We start from the raw sequence: 24,141 nt of genomic DNA on the forward strand, positions 1-24,141 counted from the left end.
TTTAAACTACCCTGGGTGGTTGTGCGTTCAAGCCAATCTCTGCGCACCATTATTTTTTTAGCGTCAAACCAATCAGTGCGCAGAATTTTATTCCGCACAATATAAACATGGAGCCAACTGGTAAGCAGCTAGCTTGCTAGCTAGCGACAGTAATTTCACTTGTGCACACATTTAGCTATATCCATTTCCTACATGTATTAGCGATTGTAAGTACACTAATAAATATTCACGTGAAAACGTAATTGTAAAATGAATGGTAAACTAAGGCTAAAACTACTCAGTAGATTAGCTATAACTAGCTACGTTTGCTGCAAGGTAACTAGCCATGGGCGAACCGAGGCTTTCCATTATCTGGTGTTGTGATATCCCTCTTGTCCTGATGTGCATTGTCTTAGCCTATTCTGTCCCTTGGCTGTTATTTGACCTTACCAATGTTTGTACCTTTTTTGTGTTGTTGCCATAGGTCTCCCTTAATATACTGCCTAGGCGCACAGGGTACGGCCAGTGGCAAGCCTTTTAGCACTGCATTTTGTAATGCATTTAATGTCATTGTCTACACAGAAATGGACTACTTAAAATGGTCCATCACATTGGGTCCAAGGAGGAAGTGATGCAGGAGCGGTCCATGATGAAACACCGTCGGTCTTGTGCTTTTACAAAGGCTGTTCACTTATATGGCAGCATTCCTTGGTAGGTACTTACCTGAACAATACATTATAACACTGTCATAAAGATGTTCTTATACCACAGTGTTAGAATGCCAGTTAGTGTATTTGGAAAGTATTCAGACCCCTTGACTTTTTCTACATTTTGTTACAGTACAGCCTTATTCAAAAATGTATTAAATAGTTTAAAACCCCATAATGACCTAGCAAAGAACAGGTTTAGAAATGTTTGCAAAAGTATTTTAAAAAACAGATCACATTTACATAAGAATTCAGACCCTTTACTCAGTGCTTTGTTGTAGCACCTTTGGCAGCCTCGAGTCTTCTTGGGTATGACGCTACGAGCTTGACAACTGTATTTGGGGAGTTTCTCCCATTCTCTGCAGATCCTCTCAAGCTCTGTCAGGTTGGATCGGGAGTGTTTCTGCACAGCTATTTTGAGGTTTCTCCAGAGATCGGGTTCAAATCCGGGCTCTGGCTGGGCCTCTTGGACATTCAGAGACTTGTCCCGAAGCCACTCCTGCATTGTCTTGGCTGTGTGCTTGGGGTCATTGTCCTGTTGGAAGGTGAACCTTCGCCCCAGTCTGAGGTCCTGAGCAGGTTTTCAACAAGGATATCTGTACTTTCCGCCCTTCAACTTTGCCTCGATCTTTGCTAGTCCCTGCCGCTGAAAAACATCCCCACAGCATGATGCTGCCACAACCGTGCGTCACCTGCTAGGTTTTCTTCAGACTTGGCATTCAGGCCAAACAGTTCAATCTTGGTTTCATCAGACCAGGGAATTTTGTTTCTCATGGTCTGAGAGTCTTAACCTCTCTAGGGTATGTTGTACACCTGGCCAACATCCAGTGAGATTGCAGAGCCCCATATTCAAATACAGAAATACTCATAATAAAATTTCAGAAAAGATACAACTATTTTACATAGGTTTAAAGATTAACTTGATGTGAATCCAACCACGGTGTCAGATTTAAAAAATGCTTTACTGCGAAAGCATACCTTAAAATGATTTGAGAACATAGCCCAGCAGACAAATCATTACAAACAGTAACCAGCCAAGTAGAAGAGTTACACAAGTCAGAAATAGAGAGAAAATTAATCACTTACCTTTGATGATTTTCATATGGTTGCACTCAGAAGACATACATGTATTCAATAAATGTTCCTTTTGTTCGATCAAGTTTCTCTTTATATCCGAAAACCTCCTTTTGGTTTGTGCGTTTTCTTCAGTAATCCACAGCCTCAAACGCAGTCACAACAGGCAGACAACAAATCCAAATTCTATCCGTAAAGTTCATAGAAACATGTCAAACGATGTTTATATTCAATCCTCAGGTTGTTTTTAGCCGAAATAATCGATAATATTTCAACCGGACAATAACGTTGTCAATATAAAAGGTAAACAAGAAAGGCACTCTCTCGGTCGCACGCATGAAAAAGCTCTGTGACACGGCAGGGTCCACTCATTCAGACTGCTCTTACTCCCTCATTTTTCAGAATACAAGCCTGAAACAATTTCTAAATACTGTTGACATCTAGTGGAAGGCATAGGAACTGCAAATTGAGCCCTAAGTTAATGGATACTGTAATGGCATTGAATAGAAAACTACAAAACAAAAACAAAAAATACTTCCTGAATGGATTTTTCTCAGGTTTTCACCTGCCAAATCAGTTCTGTTATACTCAGACACTATTTTCACAGTTTTGGAAACTTTAAGTGTTTTTTCTCCAAATCTACCAATTATATGCATATCCCATCTTCTGGGCCTGAGTCGAAGGCAGTTTAATTTGGGCACACTTTTCATCCAAAATTCCAAAAGCTGCCCCCTACCCTAGATAAGTTAATTAACCTCTTATGCAAGGGGGCAGTATTTTCACGTCCGGATGAAAAGCATGCCCAAAGTAAACTGTCTGTTACTCAGGCCCAGAAGCTAGAATATGCATATAATTAGTATATTTGGATAGAAAACATTCTAAAGTTCCTAAAACTGTTAAAATAATTAATTAATTAAAATTATGTCTGTGAGTATAACATAAGTCATATGGCAGGCAAAAACCTGAGAAAAATCCAACCAGGAAGTGGGAAATCTGAGGTTTAGTTTTTCAAGTGATTGCCTATCCAATATACAGTGTAAATGGGGTCAGATTGCACTTCCTAAGGCTTCCACTAGATGTCAACAGTCTTTAGAACGTTGTTTCAGGGTTATATTGTGAAAGGGGAGCGAATAAGAGCTGTTTCAACCAGGGGTCTGGTTGAAAGCCTTTAGTTTAGTCACGCACGGCCATGAGCATGAGCTCCGTTCCCTTTCATTTCTAATGACAAAGGAGTTGTCCGGTTGGAATATTATTGAAGATTTATGATAAAAACATCCTAAAGATTGATTATATACATCGTTTGATATGTTTCTACGAACTGTAATGGAACTTTTGTGACTTTTCATCTGTACTTAGTGCCCGCGCCTTGTGCGGAGAAGTTTCTTAAACTATGCATAACACTTGTATTTTCATCAACGTTTATGATGAGAATTCTGAAAATTGATGTGGCTCTCTGCAAAATCACCGTATGTTTTGGAGGCAAAACATTACTGAACATAACGCACCAATGTAAACTGAGATTTTTGGATATAAATATTAACTTTATCGAACAAAACATACATGTATTGTGTAACATGAAGTCCTATGAGTGCCATCTGATGATTATCATCAAAGGTTAGTGATTGATTTTCTCTTTCTGCTTTTTGTGACTCCTCTCTTTGGCTGGAAAATGGCAGTTTTTTTGTGACTAGGCGCTGACCTAACATAATCACATGGTATGCTTTCATCGTAAAGCCTTTTTGAAATCGGACACTGTGGTTGGATTAACAACAAGTTTATCTTTAAAATGGTGTATAAAGGTGTATGTTTGAGGAATTTCAAGGTCCTGGAGTGGCCTAGCCAGTCTCCAGATCTCAACCCCATAGAAAATCTTTGGAGGGAGTTGAAAGTCCGTGTTGCCCAGCAACAGCCCCAAAACATCATTGCTCTAGAGGAGATCTGCAAGGAGGAATGGGCCAAAATACCAGCAACAGTGTGTGAAAACCTTGTGAAGACTTACAGAAAACATTTGACCTCTGTCATTGCCAACAAAGGGTATATAACAAAGTATTGAGAAACTTTTGTTCTTGACCAAATACTTGTTTGCACCATAATTTGCAAATTCATAAAGAAATCCTACAATGTGATTTTCTTTTCTCATTTTGTCTGTCATAGTTGAAGTGTACCTATGATGAAAATTACAGGCCTCACTCATCGTTTTAAGTGGGAGAACTTGCACAATTGGTGGCTGACAATACTTTTTTGCCCCACTGTAACTCTGTGTTGTTGTATGTGTCGAACTGCTTTGCTTTATCTTGGCCAGGTCGCAATTGTAAATGAGAACTTGTTCTCAACTTGTCTACCTGGTTTAATAAAGGGGGAAAAAAGAATAAATCTGCATGGTTGCTAGACAAAAGCTAATGTTATTCCCTGTGAGATAATGGAATACATTACAGGTACTGTGTATGTACAGTTGAAGTTGGAGGTTTACATACACCTTGGCCAAATACATTTAAACTCAGTTTCACAATTCTTGACATTTAATTCTAGTAAAGAATTCCCTGTCTTAGGTCAGTTAGGATCACCACTTTTTATTTTAAGAATGTGAAATGTCAGAATAGTATTCGTGATTTATTTCAGCTTCTATTTCTTTCATCACATTCCCAGTGGGTCAATTAGTATTTGGTAGCATTGCCTTTAAATTGTTTAACTTGGGTCAAATGTTTCGAGTAGCCTTCCACAAGCTTCCCACAATAAGTTGGGTGAATTTTGGCCCATTCCTCCTGACAGAGCTGGTGTAACTGAGTCAGGTTTGTAGGCCTCCTTGCTCACACACGCTTTTTCAGTTCTGCTCACAAATGTTCTATGAGATTGAGGTCAGGGCTTTGATGGCCACCCCAATACCTTGACTTTGTTGTCCTTAAGCCATTTTGCCACAACTTTGGAATTATGCTTGGGGTCATTGTCCATTTGGAAGACTCATTTGCAACCAAGCTTTAACTTCCTGAATGATGTCTTGGGATGTTGCTTCAATATATCCACAGAATTGTCCTTTGCTCATGATTTCATCTATTTTGTGAAGTGCACCAGTCCCTCCTGCAGCAAAGCACCCCCACAGCATGATACTGCCACCCCCGTGCTTCACAGTTGTGATGGTGTTCTTCAGCTTGCAAGTCTCCCCCTTTTTCCTCCAAACATAAGGGCTACTTAATGTTAGATCCCTCACTTCCAAGGCAGTTATAGTCAATGAACTAATCATAATCTTGATGTGATTGGCCTGACTGAAACATGGCTTAAGCCTGATGAATTTACTGTGTTAAATGAGTCCTCGCCTTCTGGTTACACTAGTGACCATATCCCTCAAATGCGAAGGTGTTGCTAACATTTACGATAGCAAATTTCAATTTACAAAAAAACCTGACGTTTTCATCTTTTGAGCTTCTAGTCATGAAATCTATGCAGCCTACTCAATCACTTGTTATAGCTACAGGCCTCCTGGGCCATATACAGCGTTCCTCACCGAGTTCCCTGAATTCCTATCGGACCTTGTAGTCATGGCAGATAATATTCACATTTTTGGTGACTTTAATATTCATATGGAAAAGTCCACAGACCCACTCCAAAAGGCTTTCGGAGCCATCATCGACTCAGTGGGTTTTGTCCAACATGTCTACGGACCTACTCACTGCCACAGTCATACTCTGGACCTAGTTTTGTCCCATGGAATAAATGTTGTGGATCTTAATGTTTTTCCTCATAATCCTGGACTATCGGACCACCATTTTAATACGTTTGCAATCACAACAAATAATCTGCTCAGACCCCAACCAAGGAGCATCAAAAGTCGTGCTATAAATTCTCAGACAACCCAAAGATTCATTGATGCCCTTCCAGACTCCCTCTGCCTACCCAAGGATGTCAGAGGACAAAAATCAGTTCACCACCTAACCGAGGAACTCAATTTAATGTTGCGCAATACCCTAGATGCAGTTGCACCCCTAAAAACTAAAAACATTTGTCATAAGAAACTAGCTCCCTGGTATACAGAAAATACCCGAGCTCTGAAGCAAGCTTCCAGAAAATGGTGCCACACCAAACTGGAAGTCTTCCGACTAGCTTGGAAAGACAGTACCGTGCAGTATCGAAGAGCCCTCACTGCAGCTCGATCATCCTATTATTCTAACTTAATTGAGGAAAATAAGAACAATTCAAAATGTATTTTTGATACTGTCGCGAAGTTAACTAAAAAGCAGCATTCCCCAAGAGAGGATGGCTTTTACTTCAGCAGTAATACATTCATGAACTTCTTTGAGGAAAAGATCATGATCATTAGAAAGCAAATTACGGACTCCTCTTTAAATCTGCATATTCCTCCAAAGCTCAGTTGTCCTGAGTCTGCACAACTATGCCAGAACTTAGGATCAAGGGAGACACTCAAGTGTTTTAGTACTATATCTCTTGACAGAATGCTGAAAATAATCATGGCGTCTAAATCGTCAAGCTGCACACTGGACCCTATTCCAACTAAACTACTGAAAGAGCTGCTTCCTGTGCTTGGCCCTCCTATGTTGAACATAATAATCATCTTTCTATCCACCGGATGTGTACCAAACTCACTAAAAGTGGCAGTAATAAAGCCTCTCTTGAAAAAGCCAAACTTGACCCAGAAAATATAAAAAACTATCGGCCTATATCGAATCTTCCATTCCTCTCTAAAATTTTAGAAAAAGCTGTTGCGCAGCAACTCACTGCCTTCCTGAAGACCAACAATGTAGATGACATGCTTCAGTCTGGTTTTAGACCCCATCATAGCACTGAAACTGCACTTGTGAAGGTGGTAAATTACCTTTTAATGGCATCAGACCGAGGCGCTGCATCTGTCCTCGTGCTCCTAGACCTTAGTGCTGCTTTTGATACCATGGATCACCACAGAGATTGGAAACCCAAATTGGTCTACAGGGACAAGTTCTGTTCTGGGTTTAGATCTTATCTGTCGGAAAGATATCAGTTTGTCTCTGTGAATGGTTTGTCCTCTGACAAATCAACTGTAAATTGGTTCTGTTTTTAGGACCACAATTTTCACTATATATTTTACCTCTTGGGGATGTCATTCAAAAACATAATGTTAACTTTCACTGCTATGCAGATGACACACAGCTGTACATTTCGATGAAACATGGGAAGCCCCAATATTGCCCTCGCTGGAAGCCTATGTTTCAGACATAAGGAAGTGGATGGCTGAAAATGTTATACTTTTAAACTCGGACAAAACAGAGATGCTTGTTCTAGGTCCCAATAAACAAAGAGATCTTCTGTTGAATCTGACAATTTAATCTTGATGGTTGTACAGTCGTCTCAAATAAAACCTGAAGGACATCTGCGTTACTCTGGACCCTGATCTCTCTTTTGATGAACATATCAAGACTGCTTCAAGGACAGCTTTTCCATTTGCATAACATTGCAAAAATCAGACATTTTCTGTCCAAAAATTATGCAGAAAAATGAATCCATGCTTCTGTTACTTCTAGGTTAGACTACTGTAATGCTCTACTTTCCGGCTACCCGGATAAAGCACTAAATAAACTTCAGTTAGTGCTAAATACGGCTGCTAGAATCCTGACTAGAACCCCAAAATTTGATCATATTACTCCAGTGCTAGCCTCCCTACACTGGCTTCCTGTTAAGGCAAGGGCTGATTTCAAGGTTTTACTGCTAACCTACAAAGCATTACATGGGCTTGCTCCTACCCATCTTTCAGATTTGGTCCTGCCGTACATGTGAAGGTGAACGGAAAGGCACTGGAGTGACTAACCGCCCTTGCTGTCTCTGCCTGGCCAGTTCCCCTCTCTCCACTGGGATTATTTGCCTCTAACCCTATTACAGGGGCTGAGTCACTGGTTAACTGGTGCTCTTCCATGCCGTCCCTAGGAGGGGTGCGTCACTTGAGTGGGTTGAGTCACTGACGTGGTCTTCCAGTTTGGGTTTGGCGCCCCCCTTGGGTTGTGCTGTGGCGGAGATCTTTGTGGGCTATACTCGGCCTTGTCTCAGGATGGTTAGTTGGTGGTTGAAGATATCCCTCTAGTGGTGTGGGGGCTGTGCTTTGGTAAAGTGGGTGGGGTTACATCCTGCCTGTTTGGCCCTGTCCGGGGGTATCATCGGATGGGGCCACAGTGTCTCCTGACCCCTCCTGTCTCAGCCTCCAGTATTTATGCTGCAGTAGTTTGTGTCGGGGGCTACGGTCAGTCTGTTATATCTGGAGTATTTATCCTGTCTTATCTGGTGTCCTGTGTGAATTTAAGTATGCTCTCTCTAATTCTCTCTTTCTTTCTCTCGGAGGACCTGCCCTAGGACCATGCCTCAGGACTATCTGGCATGATGACTCTTTGTTGTCCCCAGTCCACCTGGCCGTGCTGCTGCTCCAGTTAACTGTTCTGCCTGCGGCTATGGAACCCTGACCTGTTCACTGTGATTACTATTATATGACCATGCTGGTCATTTATGAACATTTGAACATCTTGGCCATAATCTGTTAAAATTACCCGGCAATGCCAGAAGAGGACTGGCCACCCCTCAGAGCCTGGTTAGGTTGTTTTTCCTAGCCACCGTGCTTCTAAACCTGCATTGCTTGCTGTTGTTTGTGGTTTTAGGCTGGGTTTCTGTACAGAACTTTGATATATCAGCTGAAGTAAGGACTATATAAATGTGATTTGATAACAATGGTCAAACAGTTTTATTTTTGTTTCATCAGACATTTCTCCAAAAAGTACAATGTTTGTCCCCATGTGCAGTTGTAAATCTTAGTCTGGCTTTTTTATGGTGGTTTTGGAGCAGTGGCTTCTTCCTTGCTGAGCGGCCTTTCAGGTTATGTGGATTTAGATACTTTTGTACACGTTTTCCTCCAGCATCTTCACAAGGTCCTTTGCTGTTGTTCTGGGATTGATTTGGACTTTTCGCACCAAAGTACATTAATCTCTAGGAGACAGAACGAGTCTCCTTCCAGAGCAGTAGGATGGCTGCGTGGTCCCATGGTATTTATACTTGCATACTATTGTTTCTACAGATGAACATGGTACCTTCAGGCGTTTGGAAATTGTTCCAAGGATGAACCAGACTGAGGTCTACAATTTCTTTTGTGAGGTCTTGGCTGATTTCTTTTGAATTTCCCATGATGTCAAGCAAAGAGGCACTGAGTTTGAAGGCGGGCCTTGAAATACATCCACAGGTACACCTCCAATTGACTCAAATTATGTCCATTAGCCTTTCAGAAGCTTCTAAAGCCATGACATTTTCTGGAATTTCCCAAGCTGTTTAATTCACAGTCAACTTAGTGTATGTAAACTTCTGACCCACTGGAATTGTGATCCAGTGAATCTGTCTTAACAATTTTTTGAAAAATGACTTGTCATGCAAAGTAAATGTCCTAAATCAAATCAAATCAAATTTATTTATATAGCCCTTCGTACATCAGCTGATATCTCAAAGTGCTGTACAGAAACATCTAAACATCTTTCCAAAAATATATTTTAACAAGAAATGTGTGGAGTGGTTGAAAAACAAGTTAATGACTTCAACTGTATGTACACACACACTCATTCAAGGGTTTCTTTCTTTTTACTTTCCTACCTTGTAGAATAGTAGCGACGACAAACTATGAAATAACACATATGGAATCATGTGGTAAGCAAAAAGTGTTCAATTATTTTCTATTGAGATTCTTAGCCACCCTTGGCATTCCCTCAAAGCTTCATGAGGTAGTCACCTGTAATACATTTAAATTAAAGAAACAGGTGTGCCTTAAGTTAATTTGTGGAATTAATTTCCTTCTTAATGCGCTTGAGCCAATCAGTTGTTGTGACAAGGTAGGGGTAGTATACAGAAGATAGCCCTATTTGGTAAAAGACCATGTCCATATTATGGCAAAAACAGCTCATAAGCAAAGAGAAACGACAGTCCATTATTTTAAAGACATGAATGTCAGTCAATACGGAAAATTAAGAACTTTGAAAGTTTCTTCAAGTGCAGTCGTAAAACCATCAGGCGCTATGATGAAACTGGCTCACGAGGACTGCCACAAGAAAGACCCAGAGCCTTTGGTTTATGTCCCAGATGTTTTTTTTTTACAACAACAAAAAAATGGAGGAATTATGTGATTGATTTAAAAAATATATAAAAAAACACATGGACCTCAACCTTTGTATCCCCTTTTACTGGGGTTTCGTCCATATCCATCTGCTTGATGAATTCTGCCATACAAAGCCTGCAAAACAAAATAACATTACAAATGTGATTTTCCTCTGCAGGAACCCCATAGAGAAACCAGATACCTGCATTACCCCCTGGACCAAAACTAACCCTGACAACCTGCACATCCCTATTCCCTGTGAAGGGAGGCCTTCAAGGAGGTATTTGCCTTGTCTGTGAGCAAATTGGAACAGAAAGGGTGTGGAACTGGCACAGAGGGTCAATTCATGTCATTGATATGAACATTCTGGGGAATACAACCTGTTTAACTCAACTATGGAAATGTTCCTTTACTTAATAAAGTATAGACAACTGAAAAACTTGACTTGAGCTCATCATACACCCTTATCGTTCCATTACCTCAGAATAGATTTGTTAACAGAATAAGGAAATACATGAGTTAACGTATATCATAGGAATGTTTTGTCTAGTCCTGAGTTTTTTTTTTACCCCAGGCCACAGACTGGATCATTGAGTCACCTAGGTGATCACTGAGAGATGGCACCTTTGCCTACTTTACTCCAGGGTCTGCGGTAAAGTAAAGGCTCCACCCCTCAGCTCAGAAGATTGGTTCTATGATTATGATGCGTAAGTAAATTAGAGGCACAAAGATTATACCTTCCCTGTTATTGGTAATGGTGAGGTTAGCATGTTTTGTTGTTGCTGCTAACTTTCTCACTCATCATTCATGATTGTTCTTCATTATCAGGACTAATTTAGAAGTGTTCAGAAACATCTTATTTGCTCACTTAGAAATAATTATTCCAGTCATCATTAACCAGTCAGTTCCTATAAGGCAAAACATAATCTGAAACAACCAAGCTGTAAATGTATCCAACAAGTTTGCAGAGTCACAAGGCCGTAGTCACTGTGTGCTAGGAATATGAGACCAAATAATAAACGGGACAACTAATATATTAAGTGTATTATTTTCCATTTCTAAAACGGTAAAACATGAAAAAACCCTCATAAAAGGTGACCGTCTGTACTGTCGCCTCAAACATTTGATCTCAAATATAAAACGCTGGAGTATAGAGCTAACTAAAAGTTGGAAGAGACTGAATGAGGAGATGGAGAAAATACCTGAAGTAATAACTATTTAGATTAACCACCAAGTGAAGTCAAGCGCTACTATCAACCATGTCAATTATGATGAATTTGAGATTCCAGTGAGGTAATTAACTTATTGGTAGATAGACCATCCCCAGCCATTGTACAAAACATTGAGTGTTACCCAGCATGACCCCCTGACCTCTGTCCTCAGGGACTTGTAGTGAAGACTAGTGGTCCTTCCAGGGTAGTTGCTACCTGGCATCAAAAAGGAAACTCAGCTGGAACAGTGCAAAGGAAAATTGTATCGAGCTGGGAGCACACCTGCTTGTCCTTAACTGTGAGGATGAGCTGGTAAGACAGTTAGGGTCTGTGGGCTGTTAAATGTGTGCTAGAGGTCCATATGAACAACACAAGCTTTGTAATTATGCCGACTGCACCCTGAAGTAGATTGACATCGGAGGCAAACAGGAAATGATGAACAGTAGACCCATGTTTGCCATGCGCTGTTAGCTATGCCGGTGCTGCTTGATAACATGACATTCTCAGGGTACAGAAGAAAGGATGTATTTATTTCAGTGACTGTATATAAACATCACATATTATGGCATGGGTTTGTACCAGACTTCTGAGCAGAAGAAGCACACAGTGTTTCACATTAGTCATAGAATGTTTGATTAAAGCTTGGTATGTTAGAATGTAACATCTTTTTTTCAGGGAATTGTGGGTGAATATGAATAGCAAGGGAGATTTGAAACTGACCAATAACCAACAGAGGCACATATTGGATCACGACAGTTATTGAGTTCAAGAGAAGAACATGCTAGTACAGTACTAACAGAAAGCAGGGAGGTGGGCCACTGCGGGGGGAGAGAAGGCCAGGTAAATGGCATGGCAAGTTTAAGGGGGAAATAAGAGTGATTTCTACAAATCTACAAGATGCAGATGATGAGAACATCCTAAAGAGGTTACTGTTGCAGAATACAAGTTTTGACTGCATACCTGTCCAGGGGATTCACGGGTGGCCCAAGCTGCCCTTCCCACAGTAGCAGCATAGTCCAGCTGTCAGGGTTGGCCCAATCATGAACTTCCATGGGATGGGTTCATATATATATATATATAAAAAATTTAAAAAAGAGAGAGAGAGAGAGAGAGAGAGAGAAGCCTAGTGGTTAGAGCTTTGGATTAGTAATCGAAAGGTTGCAAGTTTGAATCCCCGAGCTGTCGTTTAACCCACTGTTCCTAGACAGTCATTGAAAATAAGAATTTGTTCTTAACTGACTTGCCTAGTAAAATAAAAGGTAAAATTTAAAAAAGCGTTCAAATATCCACATACTCGTATTGCTTTACTAACAGTATAGCAGCATGGTTGAAATGGGAAGGTGACCCAAAGTCTCATTCTAGAAAACTGACTGTTTTGCCCTTGTGGCATAATGTAAGTGCATTTGACATAACCAGCTGAAATGAGGTACTGTGTAGGTACTGGGTCAAATACCTTGCAGTGCACATTGACTCAACTAAAATAATATTTCCTCAGAAGAAACTATGACAGGACAACTGGACATGAATTACAAGAAAACTCATACTTTACACTGCTCTGTTACTGAAAAGCATCAAGTCTGCATCAAAGCCCTGTCTCAACATACAGTATACCTAATAATACTCAGACTGGCAGACAGAAGGCTAACAGCAGCAGTGTGAGAAGCCCTTATTTTGATGTTGAAGAGAATCAATGATCTAGCACACAAATTATTTATAGAGACTCATGGCCTTGAGGGTTGAGCTTTTGATGATTAACAGAGTGTGCCAGATGCAAAGTACACAATTGTACACAGGTTACTGCACAAACAGACACTATCATAAACACTTACAGACCTGTGTATAGTGATAAAGGTGCATTGAATCACATTTCAATACAGGATACATGTTTTATTTAACAGGTCTAAGTCTCATTGTGATAAAAATCTATTTTTCAAGCGACAGGATCATATGCATAGAGACAGACTCAGTAAGTCATTGTACAAGACTTGACTGGAGTCATGAAATGGAAATGTCCAACCCTGTTCCTGGAGCGCTACCATCCTGTAGGTTCACTCCAACCCTGTTCCTGGAGAGCTACCATCCTGTAGGTTCACTCCAACCCTGTTCCTGGAGAGCTACCATCCTGTAGGTTCACGCCAACCCTGTTCCTGGAGCGCTACCATCCTGTAGGTTCACTCCAACCCGGTTCCTGGAGCGCTACCATCCTGTAGGTTCACTCCAACCCTGTTCCTGGAGAGCTACCATCCTGTAGGTTCACTCCAACCCTGTTCCTGGAGAGCTACCATCCTGTAGGTTCACTCCAACCCTGTTCCTGGAGAGCTACCATCCTGTAGGTTCACTCCAACCCTGTTCCTGGAGAGCTACCATCCTGTAGGTTCACTCCAACCCTGTTCCTGGAGAGCAACCATCCTGTAGGTTCACTCCAACCCTGTTCCTGGAGAGCTACCATCCTGTAGGTTCACTCCAACCCTGTTCCTGGAGAGCTACCATCCTGTAGGTTCACTCCAACCCTAATCTAGCACACCTGATTCTAATAATTAGCTGAACTAGGTTAATTAATCTCCAGGAACAAGGTTGGAAACACCTGCACTAGAGTATATTACACTATACAACCTTTGTCTTGATCTGATCCACATTCTGATTGTGCCCACATACATCTACACATGATAGTAAAACATGTCTCTTATCCGTCCACATTGTGACCAGATATCCTGGTCCCTCCCTGTATGTAAGTTATTTGACAGATATTATTTTAAAAAGACACATATTGATGCCATAAGTCAATGGCATTTACCCACCAATGATTTTAGAGAGCAGGTGGTGATGATTTAAATGGTTTAAAACTTTCACTGTTCCGATCAGTCTATATTTGTAAGGTTTCATCTACACCAGTGTTTCCCCAACACCAGTCCTTGATTAACCCAATAGCACACATTTTTGCTGTAGCCCCGGACAAACTCAATGGTTACAATTTTTTGTATTTATTAGCGATCCCCATCCTCACTACTCTTCCTGAGGTCCAAACACATTAAGGCACTTACACAAAACAAGAGATAACAGTACATCCATCATATACGAATACACCACTATATAGCTACAACACAAAATGTATGATACCACCATACAACAATATTACAATGTGTGTGTCTGTACCTGTGTGTCCTTTCACAGTCCCCGCTGTCCATAAGGTGTACTTTTATGTTTAAAATAAATATATATTTATACTGCATCAGTTACCTGAAGTGGAATATAGTTCCACGTAGTCATGGCTCTATTTAATGCTGTGCGCCTCCCACAATCTGCACTGGATTTGGGGAGTGTGAAGAGACCGCTGCTGGCATGTCTTGTGGGGTTGATGACAAGTTGAATCCGATGTGCTTGTCCGGGGCTACATCTAAAATGTGTACTGTTGGGGCTACTCGAGGACTGGAGTTAGAAAACACTGGTCTACACAGGCACTAATTGTTTTTTTGACCAATCGGCACGGGAAAAGTTTTGATGTGATTGGTCAAAATACCAATTAGTGGAAAAATATCAGAATTGGACTGTGTGTAAACGCAGCCTACGCTATTCAGACACAATGCATATCTGACTACCTCCAGAGGTGGGCAGGAATATCTGATCACAATGCATCTTCTAATCATCTACACCTGTCTAAAAATATGGGCACAATCGGAATGTGGACGTGATCAGGACAAAGGACTGATGTAGGAACCAGGTATAAATGGGGCTATTGATTGCAGCAATCCTTGGTAAACCAGTTTAGCACCCGAGGAAAGTATTTGAACCCTGAGATGTCATTCAGATTCCTGGCTGAATGACACAACACCTCACCTTATCACTTTTTCTCTTTAGCCTCCCTTCATCCAATATCAGAGGTAAAGTTGGTGTATCCTCTGTCATGCATCCAACCGCCCTCCTGTTGCTGCTGACCGGTAAGACTGTCATGTTCTAATAATGATTAGAACATTGTTGAACCAATGTGGAATAGGCATTGAATTGATGTCTGTGCCCAGTGGGCTGTAATTCTGTTATATTGAACCTCAATGTCAGGAATATGTGCAGTAGTGTGACTGATAGCTTCATCTCTTTCTTCTGCCAGCCTACGTGGTTCATGGTTCACTGCTGCAATTTGCCAGAATGATCAAGTGCACCCAGCCTGGTGTCAACCCCTTCATGTATAATAACTACGGCTGTTGGTGTGGCTTGGGGGGGACTGGCAAGCCAAGGGATGAGCTGGATGGGTAACTGAATTTCATTCAACTTATGTGGGACATCGTGTGTATGTGTTTTATTTATATATATATATAAATCAAATTTTATTTGTCACATACACATGGTTAGCAGATGTTAATGCGAGTGTAGCGAAATGCTTGTGCTTCTAGTTCCGACAATGCAGTGATAACCAACAAGTAATCTAACTAACAATTCCAAAACTACTGTCTTATACACAGTGTAAGGGGATAAGGAATATGTACATAAGGATATATGAATGAGCGATGGTACAGAGCAGCATACAGTAGATGGTATCAAGTACAGTATATACATATGAGATGAGTGTGTAGACAAAGTAAACAAAGTGGCATAGTTAAAGTGGCTAGTGATACATGTATTACATAAGGATGCAGTCAATGATGTAGAGTACAGTATATACATATGAATAATGTAGGGTAAGTAACATTATATAAGGTAGCATTGTTTAAAGTGGCTAGTGATATATTTACATTTCCCATCAATTCCCATTATTAAAATGGCTGGAGTTGGGTCAGTGTCAATGACAGTGTGTTGGCAGCAGCCACTCAATGTTAGTGGTGGCTGTTTAACAGTCTGATGGCCTTGAGATAGAAGCTGTTTTTCAGTCTCTCGGTCCCAGCTTTGATGCACCTGTACTGACCTCGCCTTCTGGATGATAGCGGGGTGAACAGGCAGTGGTTCGGGTGGTTGATGTCCTTGATGATCTTTATGGCCTTCCTGTAACATCAGGTGGTGTAGGTGTCCTGGAGGGCAGGTAGTTTGCCCCCGGTGATGCGTTGTGCAGACCTCACTACCCTCTGGAGAGCCTTACGGTTGAGGGCGGAGCAGTTGCCGTACAAGGCGGTGATACAGCCCGCCAGGATGCTCTCGATTGTGCATCTGTAGAAGTTTGAGTGCTTTTGGTGACAAGCCGAATTTCTTCAGCCTCCTGAGGTTGAAGAGGCGCTGCTGCGCCTTCTTCACGACGCTGTCAGTGTGAGTGGACCAATTCAGTTTGTCTGTGATGTGTATGCCGAGGAACTTAAAACTAGCTACCCTCTCCACTACTGTTCCATCGATGTGGATAGGGGGGTGTTCCCTCTGCTGTTTCCTGAAGTCCACAATCATCTCCTTAGTTTTGTTGACATTGAGTGTGAGGTTATTTTCCTGACCCCACACTCCGAGGGCCCTCACCTCCTCCCTGTAGGCCGTCTCGTCGTTGTTGGTAATCAAGCCTACCACTGTTGTGTCGTCCGCAAACTTGATGATTGAGTTGGAGGCGTGCGTGGCCACGCAGTCGTGGGTGAACAGGGAGTACAGGAGAGGGCTCAGAACACACCCTTGTGGGGCCCCCGTGTTGAGGATCAGCGGGGAGGAGATGTTGTTGCCTACCCTCACCACCTGGGGGCGGCCCGTCAGGAAGTCCAGTACCCAGTTGCACAGGGCGGGGTCGAGACCCAGGGTCTCGAGCTTGATGACGAGCTTGGAGGGTACTATGGTGTTGAATGCCGAGCTGTAGTCGATGAACAGCATTCTCACATAGGTATTCCTCTTGTCCAGGTGGGTTAGGGCAGTGTGCAGTGTGGTTGGGATTGCATCGTCTGTGGACCTATTTGGGCGGTAAGCAAATTGGAGTGGGTCTAGGGTGTCAGGTAGGGTGGAGGTGATATGGTCCTTGACTAGTCTCTCAAAGCACTTCATGATGACGGTAGTGAGTGCTACGGGGCGGTAGTCGTTTAGCTCAGTTACCTTAGCTTTCTTGGGAACAGGAACAATGGTGGCCCTCTTGAAGCATGTGGGAACAGCAGACTGGTATAGGGATTGATTGAATATGTCCGTAAACACACCGGCCAGCTGGTGTGCGCATGCTCTGAGGGCGCGGCTGGGGATGCCGTCTGGGCCTGCAGCCTTGCGAGGGTTAACACGTTTAAATGTCTTACTCATCTCGGCTGCAGTGAAGGAGAGACCGCATGTTTTCGTTGCAGGCCGTGTCAGTGGCACTGTATTGTCCTCAAGCGGGCAAAAAAGTTATTTAGTCTGCCTGGGAGCAAGACATCCTGGTCCGTGACTGGGCTGGGTTTCTTCTTGTAGTCCGTGATTGACTGTAGACCCTGCCACATGCCTCTTGTGTCTGAGCCATTGAATTGAGATTCCACTTTGTCTCTGTACTGACGCTTAGGTTGTTTAATAGCCTTGCGGAGGGAATAGCTGCATTGTTTATATTCGGACATGTTACCAGACACCATGCCCTGATTAAAAGCAGTGGGGCAAAAAAGTATTTAGTCAACCACCAATTGTGCCAGTTCTCCCACTTAAAAAGGTGAGTTGCCTGTAATGTTCATCATAGGTACACTTCAACTATGACAGACAAAATGAGAAAAGAAAATCACATTGTAGGATTTTTTAAATGAATTTATTTGCAAAGTATTGAACTTTTGTTATGACCAAATACTTATTTTATCTCAATACTTTGTTATATACCCTTTGTTGGCAATGACAGAGGTCAAACGTTTTCTGTAAGTCTTCACAAGGTTTTCACACACTGTTCCTGGTATTTTGGCCCATTCCTCCATGCAGATCTCCTCTAGAGCAGTGATGTTTTGGGGCTGTTGCTGGGCAACACGGACTTTCAACTCCCTCCAAAGATTTTCTATGGGGTTGAGATCTGGAGACTGGCTAGGCCACTCCAGGACCTTGAAATGCGTCTTACGAAGCCACTCCTTCGTTGCCCGGGCGGTCTGTTTGGGATCATTGTCATGCTGAAAGAACCAGCCACGTTTCATCTTCAGTGCCCTTGCTGATGCAAGGAGGTTTTCACTCAAAATCTCACGATACATGGCCCCATTCTTTCCTTTACACGGATCAGTTGTCCTGGTCCCTTTGCAGAAAAACAGCCCCAAAGCATGATGTTTCCACCCCCATGCTTCACAGTAGGTATGGTGTTCTTTGGATGCAACTCAGCAGTCTTTGTCCTCCAAACACGACGAGTTGAGTTTTTCCAAGAAGTTATATTTTGGTTTCATCTGACCATATGACATTCTCCCAATCTTCTTCTGGATCATCCAAATGCTCTCTAGCAAACTTCAGACGGGCCTGGACATGTACTGGCTTAAGCAGGGGGACACATCTGGCACTGCAGGATTTGAGTCCCTGGCGGCGTAGTGTGTTACTGATGGTTGACTTTGTTACTTTGGTCCCAGCTCTCTGCAGGTCATTCACTAGGTCCCCCTGTGTGGTTCTGGGATTTTTACTCACCGTTCTTGTGATCATTTTGACCCCACGGGGTGAGATCTTACGTGGAGCCCCAGATCGAGGGAGATTATCAGTGGTCTTGTATGTCTTCCATTTCCTAATAATTGCTCCCACAGTTGATTTCTTCAAGCCAAGCTGCTTACCTATTGCAGATTCAGTCTTCCCAGCCTGGTACAGGTATACCATTTTTTGTTTCTGGTGTCCTTTGACAGCTCTTTGGTCTTGGCCATAGTGGAGTTTGGAGTGTGACTGTTTGAGGTTGTGGACAGGTGCCATTAATACAGGTAACGAGTGGAGGACAGAGGAGCCTCTTAAAGAAGTTACAGGTCTGTGAGGGCCAGAAATCTTGTTTGTAGGTGACCAAATACTTATTTTCAACCATAATTTGCAAATAAGTTCATAAAAAATCCTACAACGTGATTTTCTGGATTTTTTTTTTCCCCATCATTTTGTCTGTCATAGTTGAAGTGTACCTATGATGAAAATTACAGGCCTCATCTTTTTAAGTGGGAGAACTTACACAATTGGTGGCTGACTAAATACTTTTTTTGCCCCTGTGTGTGTGTGTATATATATGACTGTGGGGGTCACAATTTCGTCAGCCAGCAAATAACTGTCGGTCTCATAGTAATTGACCGTTAATTAACAAAAACCATTTAGCATCTCGGCTTCCACACATAGCATACACGCCCCTGATGCAGACCTTTGGAACATCTACATGCTTAATTTAGAGTTATTAATGGAACTTTAATTTGTTCTACAAATGTTGGGCTGTATGTTTTGATTTTTAATACAAGCTGCATGATGCGCCTCTAATGATTTGTGAGAAGTTGCTTGAAAGTTTTCTGCTTTGTTTTATACGCAGGCTGTAGACTCTACATAAGTCACAATTTGACAAGCATTTGATAATGCCTAGAATTTCATGGCGGAATCCCCTTTGTGGCTGTAATGCACCCTAGAAAAATCCAGGCCTTTTTTGGCCGTTGACCCCTCGTCCCTGAGTGCTGCACGGCTCATCACGTGAGCAGGTTTTTCTTACAGGCTACAAGTGAAGACTCACATCGGAGATGCAACTGCGTGCATCCTTACAAATTCTGAGGTGCATATTGGAAGAACTGTCTCTGGATAAGAGCGTCTGCTAAATGACTTGAATGTAAATGTAAATGTAATTTTACTTTTCGTCAGCCAACCAGCTGAGTAGGCCTAACGAACAGAAAAAGCACTGTGTCAATCTACTATCCCCCAAAGTACAAAAATTGACCTATTCTGTGTGAGAAATAAATATTCCAAACAGTCTGGGACAGTTTTAAATAAAAAAAAGTTTATACTTATAACAAAATAAAGATTTAGCCCTTTCTCCCCAATTCCGTGGTATCCAATTGGAAGTTAGTGTTGTCTCATCACTGCAACTCCCGTACGGACTCAGGCGAGGCGACGGTCGAGCCATGTGTCCGAAACACAACCCAACCAAGCTGCACTGCTTCTTGACACAATGCCCACTTAACCCAGAAGCCAGACACACCAATGTGTCGGAGGAAACACCGTACGCCTGGCGACCGTGTCAGCGTGTACTGAACCTGGCCCTCCACAGGAGTCGCTAGTGCGTGATGGAACAAGGACATCCCTGCCGGCCAAACCCTCTTAACTAATTGTGTGCTGCCCCATGGGTCTCACGGCTGCGACAGAGCTTGGACTCGAAACCAGAATCTCTAGTGGCACAGCTAGCATTGCACCACTCTGGACTGGGACAGTTGTGGGATGCGATAGATCCCAAATTAATACAACCACTACCATCAACTTTTTTTAATGCAGTGTGGCTGACCCAACAGAACTTTTAGCTTAAAATATTGATCAACTATTAGGCTATTTCTTCACATTATAAGCGCAGCAATGCACACATGGTGGTAGGTTATAATCGTCAATGTTCCATTGGTGGAAAACACCATTATCGAAAGTGACCGCAAATGCAATTATGCATGTAATGCTTTTATTATAAAAGTGCATTTTATGGCAAATGATCTTCCCTAAATTTGAACCTCACACGCTGCTGATGTATGCCAGTTAGGCTCTACACCCATTGTAAAGTGGATTAATGTGCTTGATTTTTAAGAAGTTATTTGGCCATTTTAGTTGTGATACAAATCTTACTAAAACAGGCTACATGACGTGTATGACTGATTTGAAAAAGTTGCAAAAAAAGGCTTTGTTTTAAGTGATAGGGTAATATTAGACTATTCTTGATTTTAATATATATATATATATATATATACACCTGTTTTTTATATATACACTGCTCAAAAAAATAAAGGAAACACTTAAACATCACAATGTAACTCCAAGTCAATCACACTTATGTGAAATCAAACTGTCCACTTAGGAAGCAACGCTGATTGACAATAAGTTTAACATGCTGTTGTGCAAATGGAATAGACAACAGGTGGAAATTATAGGCATTTAGCAAGACACCCCCAATAAAGGAGTGGTTCTGCAGGTGGTGACCACAGACCACTTCTCAGTTCCTATGCTTCCTGGCTGATGTTTTGGTCACTTTTGAATGCTGGCGGTGCTTTCACTCTAGTGATCGCATGAGACTGAGTCTACAACCCACAAGTGGCTCAGGTAGTGCAGCTCATCCAGGATGGCACATCAACGTGAACTGTGGCAAGGTTTTGCTGTGTCTGTCAGCGTAGTGTCCAGAGCATGGAGGCGCTACCAGAAGACAGGCCAGTACATCAGGAGACGTGGAGGAGGGCAACAACCCAGCAGTTGGACCGCTACTTCCGCCTTTGTGCAAGGTGGAGCACTGCCAGAGCCCTGCAAAATGACCTCCAGCAGGCCACAAATGTGCATGTGTCTGCTCAAACGGGCAGAAACAGACTCTATGAGGGCCCGAAGGTCCACAGGTGGGGGTTTTGCTTACAGCCCAACACCGTGCAGGACGTTTGGCCTTTGCCAGAGAACACCAAGATTGGCAAATTCGCCACTGGCGCCCTGTGCTCTTCACAGATGAAAGCAGGTTCACACTGAGCACATGTGACAGAGTCTAGAGACTCCGTGGAGAACTTTCTGCTGCCTGCAACATCCTCCAGCATGACCGGTTTGGCGGTGGGTCAGTCATTGTGTGAGGTGGCATTTCTTTGGGGAATGTGCTAGCCAGAGGTAGCCTGACTGCCATTAGGTACCGAGATGAGATCCTCAGACCCCTTGAGACCATATGCTGGTGCGGTTGGCCCTGGATTCCTCCTAATGCAAGACAATGCTAGACCTCATGTGGCTGGAGTGTCAGCAGTTCCTGCAAGAGGAAGGCATTGATGGTATGGACTGGCCCGCCCGTTCCCCAGACCTGAATCCAATTGAGCACATCTGGGACATCATGTCTCGCTCCATCCAGACTGTCCAGGAGTTGGCGGATGCTTTAGTTCAGGTCTGGGAGGAGATCCCTCAGGAGACCATCCGTCACCTCATCAGGAGCATGCCCAGACGTTGTAGGGAGGTCATAAAGGCACGTGGAGGCCACTCAGCCTCATTTTGACTTGTTTTAAGGACATTACATCAAAGTTGGATCAGCCTGTAGTGTGTGTTTCCACTTTAATTTTGAGTGACTCCAAATCCAGACCTCCATGGGTTGATAAATTTGATTTCCATTGATCATTTTTGTGTTTTTTTGTGGGTTTTTTCCAGCACATTCAACTATGTAAAAGAAAGTATTTAATAAGAATATTTCATTCATTCAGATCTAGGATGTGTTATTTTAGTGTTCCCTTTATTTTTTTGAGCAGTGTATATCTTGTCTTTACATATACTAAATAATATGTGAATTGATTTAGCATGGACCGTTATGCACCTGTAACGAAACGGGGGCAGCGGGAAAAAATACATGTAATCGATGCACTTAAATAGCGACTGGAGTACGCTTTTCCCTGTAGTTTATTTTTATGCTAGCCAGTTAGGCTATACTCCTGTTGTAAAGATAAGCAATATGCTTAATATTAGGAAAGTTGAAAAATAAATATAGTAGGCCTACCCTATAGAAAGCTGATACTCCTCTTTTTAGTAGAGGCCATTACTTTGTTTTCTTGTGTAATTGCATAGCCTATTGAAATGTTGCGCAACATGAGCTCATTAAGTATTTGATTAGATTTTCAAATACATTTGCTTTGTCAGAGTGATTAGCGGGACAATAGAGTGCTGAGTACCAGGCAGCTAGCACGTTTGGTAGGCTACTAATGACCATCAGCAGCATCAGAGCTTGGAGAAGCGTAATTACCGTGGCTAAACGGTCATGTGGAATTTGACTGCCTTCATGGCGGTAATATGGTCACCACAACAGCCCTGTGTATCTCACTCTTTACTTTTTCCTCTAACTCCTCAGGTGTTGTGAGGTCCACGACCACTGCTATGAAGCGAGCAGGCATCTTCCAGATTGCCGTCCCGTCATTGATTACCCTTACATCAATCTGTATAGATTCTCTTGCGCTAATGGGCAGGTCTCCTGTTCAGGTAACGACTGAACTCTAGAAACAAAATAATTTGGACATTTGTATTGTTTATTGCAATCTGTCCAAGCTCTATGAAATTGTCAGATGCACTGACATTTTGTTGTGAAGGTGAGGTTTCAGCTTTGTCTGCTACTAATGTTCATGAGCCTAAACCTGTGACCTTACTCCTCAGCCTCCAGCCACCACGTGTGCCAGGTCTCAGTGTGTGAGTGTGACCGTGTCGCCACCAACTGCTTCGCCCAGTCAACCTACAACCCTAAGAACAAGAACCTGGACCCCAAAGTCCACTGTCTCTCCTGAGCCAAGTCAAATCTGGAAGCAGCACCAACTGTAGATTCACAGAATGTTTATGAATCCTGTTTCATGCATAATGCATAATGTTTGCTGTAATGGAATTTATTTTGCTAACAACTGACAACCTGATTAAATTATTGAATGGCACTCTTGAGTATTTGTGTTAGTTTATCAGCCAATTTAAATTGTTGCTTTACTTGCACTTGACAGAATGCTAAATTGTAGCTGGTCCCATCATATAAAAAGGTTAACTTCCAGGTGGCAGTGACTATATCCTGGAACAAGTTCTGCATCAGCCAATTAAAATCGTTGATGTAGTTGGCTGTGTTAACATAGCTCAGTCCAACAGCACGTTCTGGTAATTAAAGCAAATATCACTTGTATTTGACTGACTGGTCAAATTGCTCACTGTCAAGTGCCTAGTTGCAGTCGTGTGTATTCATAGGTGCCAAGGTAAACCAGGCTTCCCCAAAGAGAATTGTCATGCCGTGGTCCTCTTTGGGTATAGCGAGTGCCTTCCCCCACACTCCCCCTTACCCCCAGGTTCTGTCATCTCTGGTTGTAAATTCCTGGAGGAGACTCTCTCCCTCACGCAGTATAGAGAGAGGGTTCACAGAACAAAGGAACTTCTATCTCACAACTTGAACTGAACAATATCCATGTTTTGGAGAATGCATAAACGGTCGTTGGAGAATCCAGCTACGACTGGTCCATGTTGAATATTTGTAACCTCGACAATATAGCCACATTACCATAACTCTGTTTATATACAAGCGTCTCCGTTATGAGAT

The 24,141-nt window shown here is 42.4% G+C and overlaps 1 protein-coding gene and 2 long non-coding RNA genes across 5 annotated transcripts; 2 read left to right on the forward strand and 1 right to left on the reverse strand.

Moving 5' to 3' along the window:
• The first annotated feature begins 31 nt into the window (after positions 1–31).
• Positions 32–8,136, forward strand: LOC124036206. Its single transcript, XR_006838883.1, has 3 exons — positions 32–120; positions 562–690; positions 8,076–8,136. It is a non-coding gene; the product is annotated as an uncharacterized LOC124036206 (long non-coding RNA).
• Positions 8,136–23,497, forward strand: LOC124036203 (phospholipase A2, minor isoenzyme-like). 3 transcript variants are annotated; one of them, XM_046350467.1, is made up of 8 exons: positions 8,136–8,319; positions 9,370–9,416; positions 10,040–10,141; positions 10,436–10,568; positions 14,928–15,007; positions 15,175–15,316; positions 22,930–23,057; positions 23,229–23,497. In XM_046350467.1, exons 5-8 carry the CDS (start codon positions 14,974–14,976, stop codon positions 23,354–23,356), a joined length of 432 nt encoding a protein of 143 aa, XP_046206423.1. In that variant the 5' UTR covers positions 8,136–8,319; positions 9,370–9,416; positions 10,040–10,141; positions 10,436–10,568; positions 14,928–14,973; the 3' UTR covers positions 23,357–23,497. The 3 variants fall into 3 exon arrangements, with proteins under 3 accessions (XP_046206423.1, XP_046206422.1, XP_046206421.1); XM_046350466.1 differs by lacking the exon at positions 8,136–8,319 and having other exon boundaries at positions 8,984–9,416; XM_046350465.1 differs by lacking the exons at positions 8,136–8,319; positions 9,370–9,416; positions 10,040–10,141; positions 10,436–10,568 and having other exon boundaries at positions 13,565–15,007.
• On the reverse strand, positions 9,695–14,498 carry LOC124036207. The gene is made up of 3 exons (XR_006838884.1): positions 14,310–14,498; positions 12,033–12,117; positions 9,695–9,996 (listed from the first exon to the last, which is right to left on the reverse strand). It is a non-coding gene; the product is annotated as an uncharacterized LOC124036207 (long non-coding RNA).
• Positions 23,498–24,141: the final 644 nt, after the last annotated feature.

Source organism: Oncorhynchus gorbuscha, linkage group LG05, assembly GCF_021184085.1.
Source record: "Oncorhynchus gorbuscha isolate QuinsamMale2020 ecotype Even-year linkage group LG05, OgorEven_v1.0, whole genome shotgun sequence".
Classification (NCBI taxonomy): Eukaryota; Metazoa; Chordata; class Actinopteri; order Salmoniformes; family Salmonidae; genus Oncorhynchus; species Oncorhynchus gorbuscha.

What these genes read in the sequence shown, in the direction of transcription:
- LOC124036203 (XM_046350465.1), top strand. Translation starts at nt 14,890, where the DNA reads ATGACACAACACCTCACCTTATCACTTTTTCTCTTTAGCCTCCCTTCA. An exon ending in CCTCCTGTTGCTGCTGACCG is followed by an intron (nt 15,008 to 15,174) that starts GTAAGACTGTCA and finishes TTCTTCTGCCAG; the next exon opens with CCTACGTGGTTCATGGTTCA. An exon ending in CCAAGGGATGAGCTGGATGG is followed by an intron (nt 15,317 to 22,929) that starts GTAACTGAATTT and finishes CTAACTCCTCAG; the next exon opens with GTGTTGTGAGGTCCACGACC.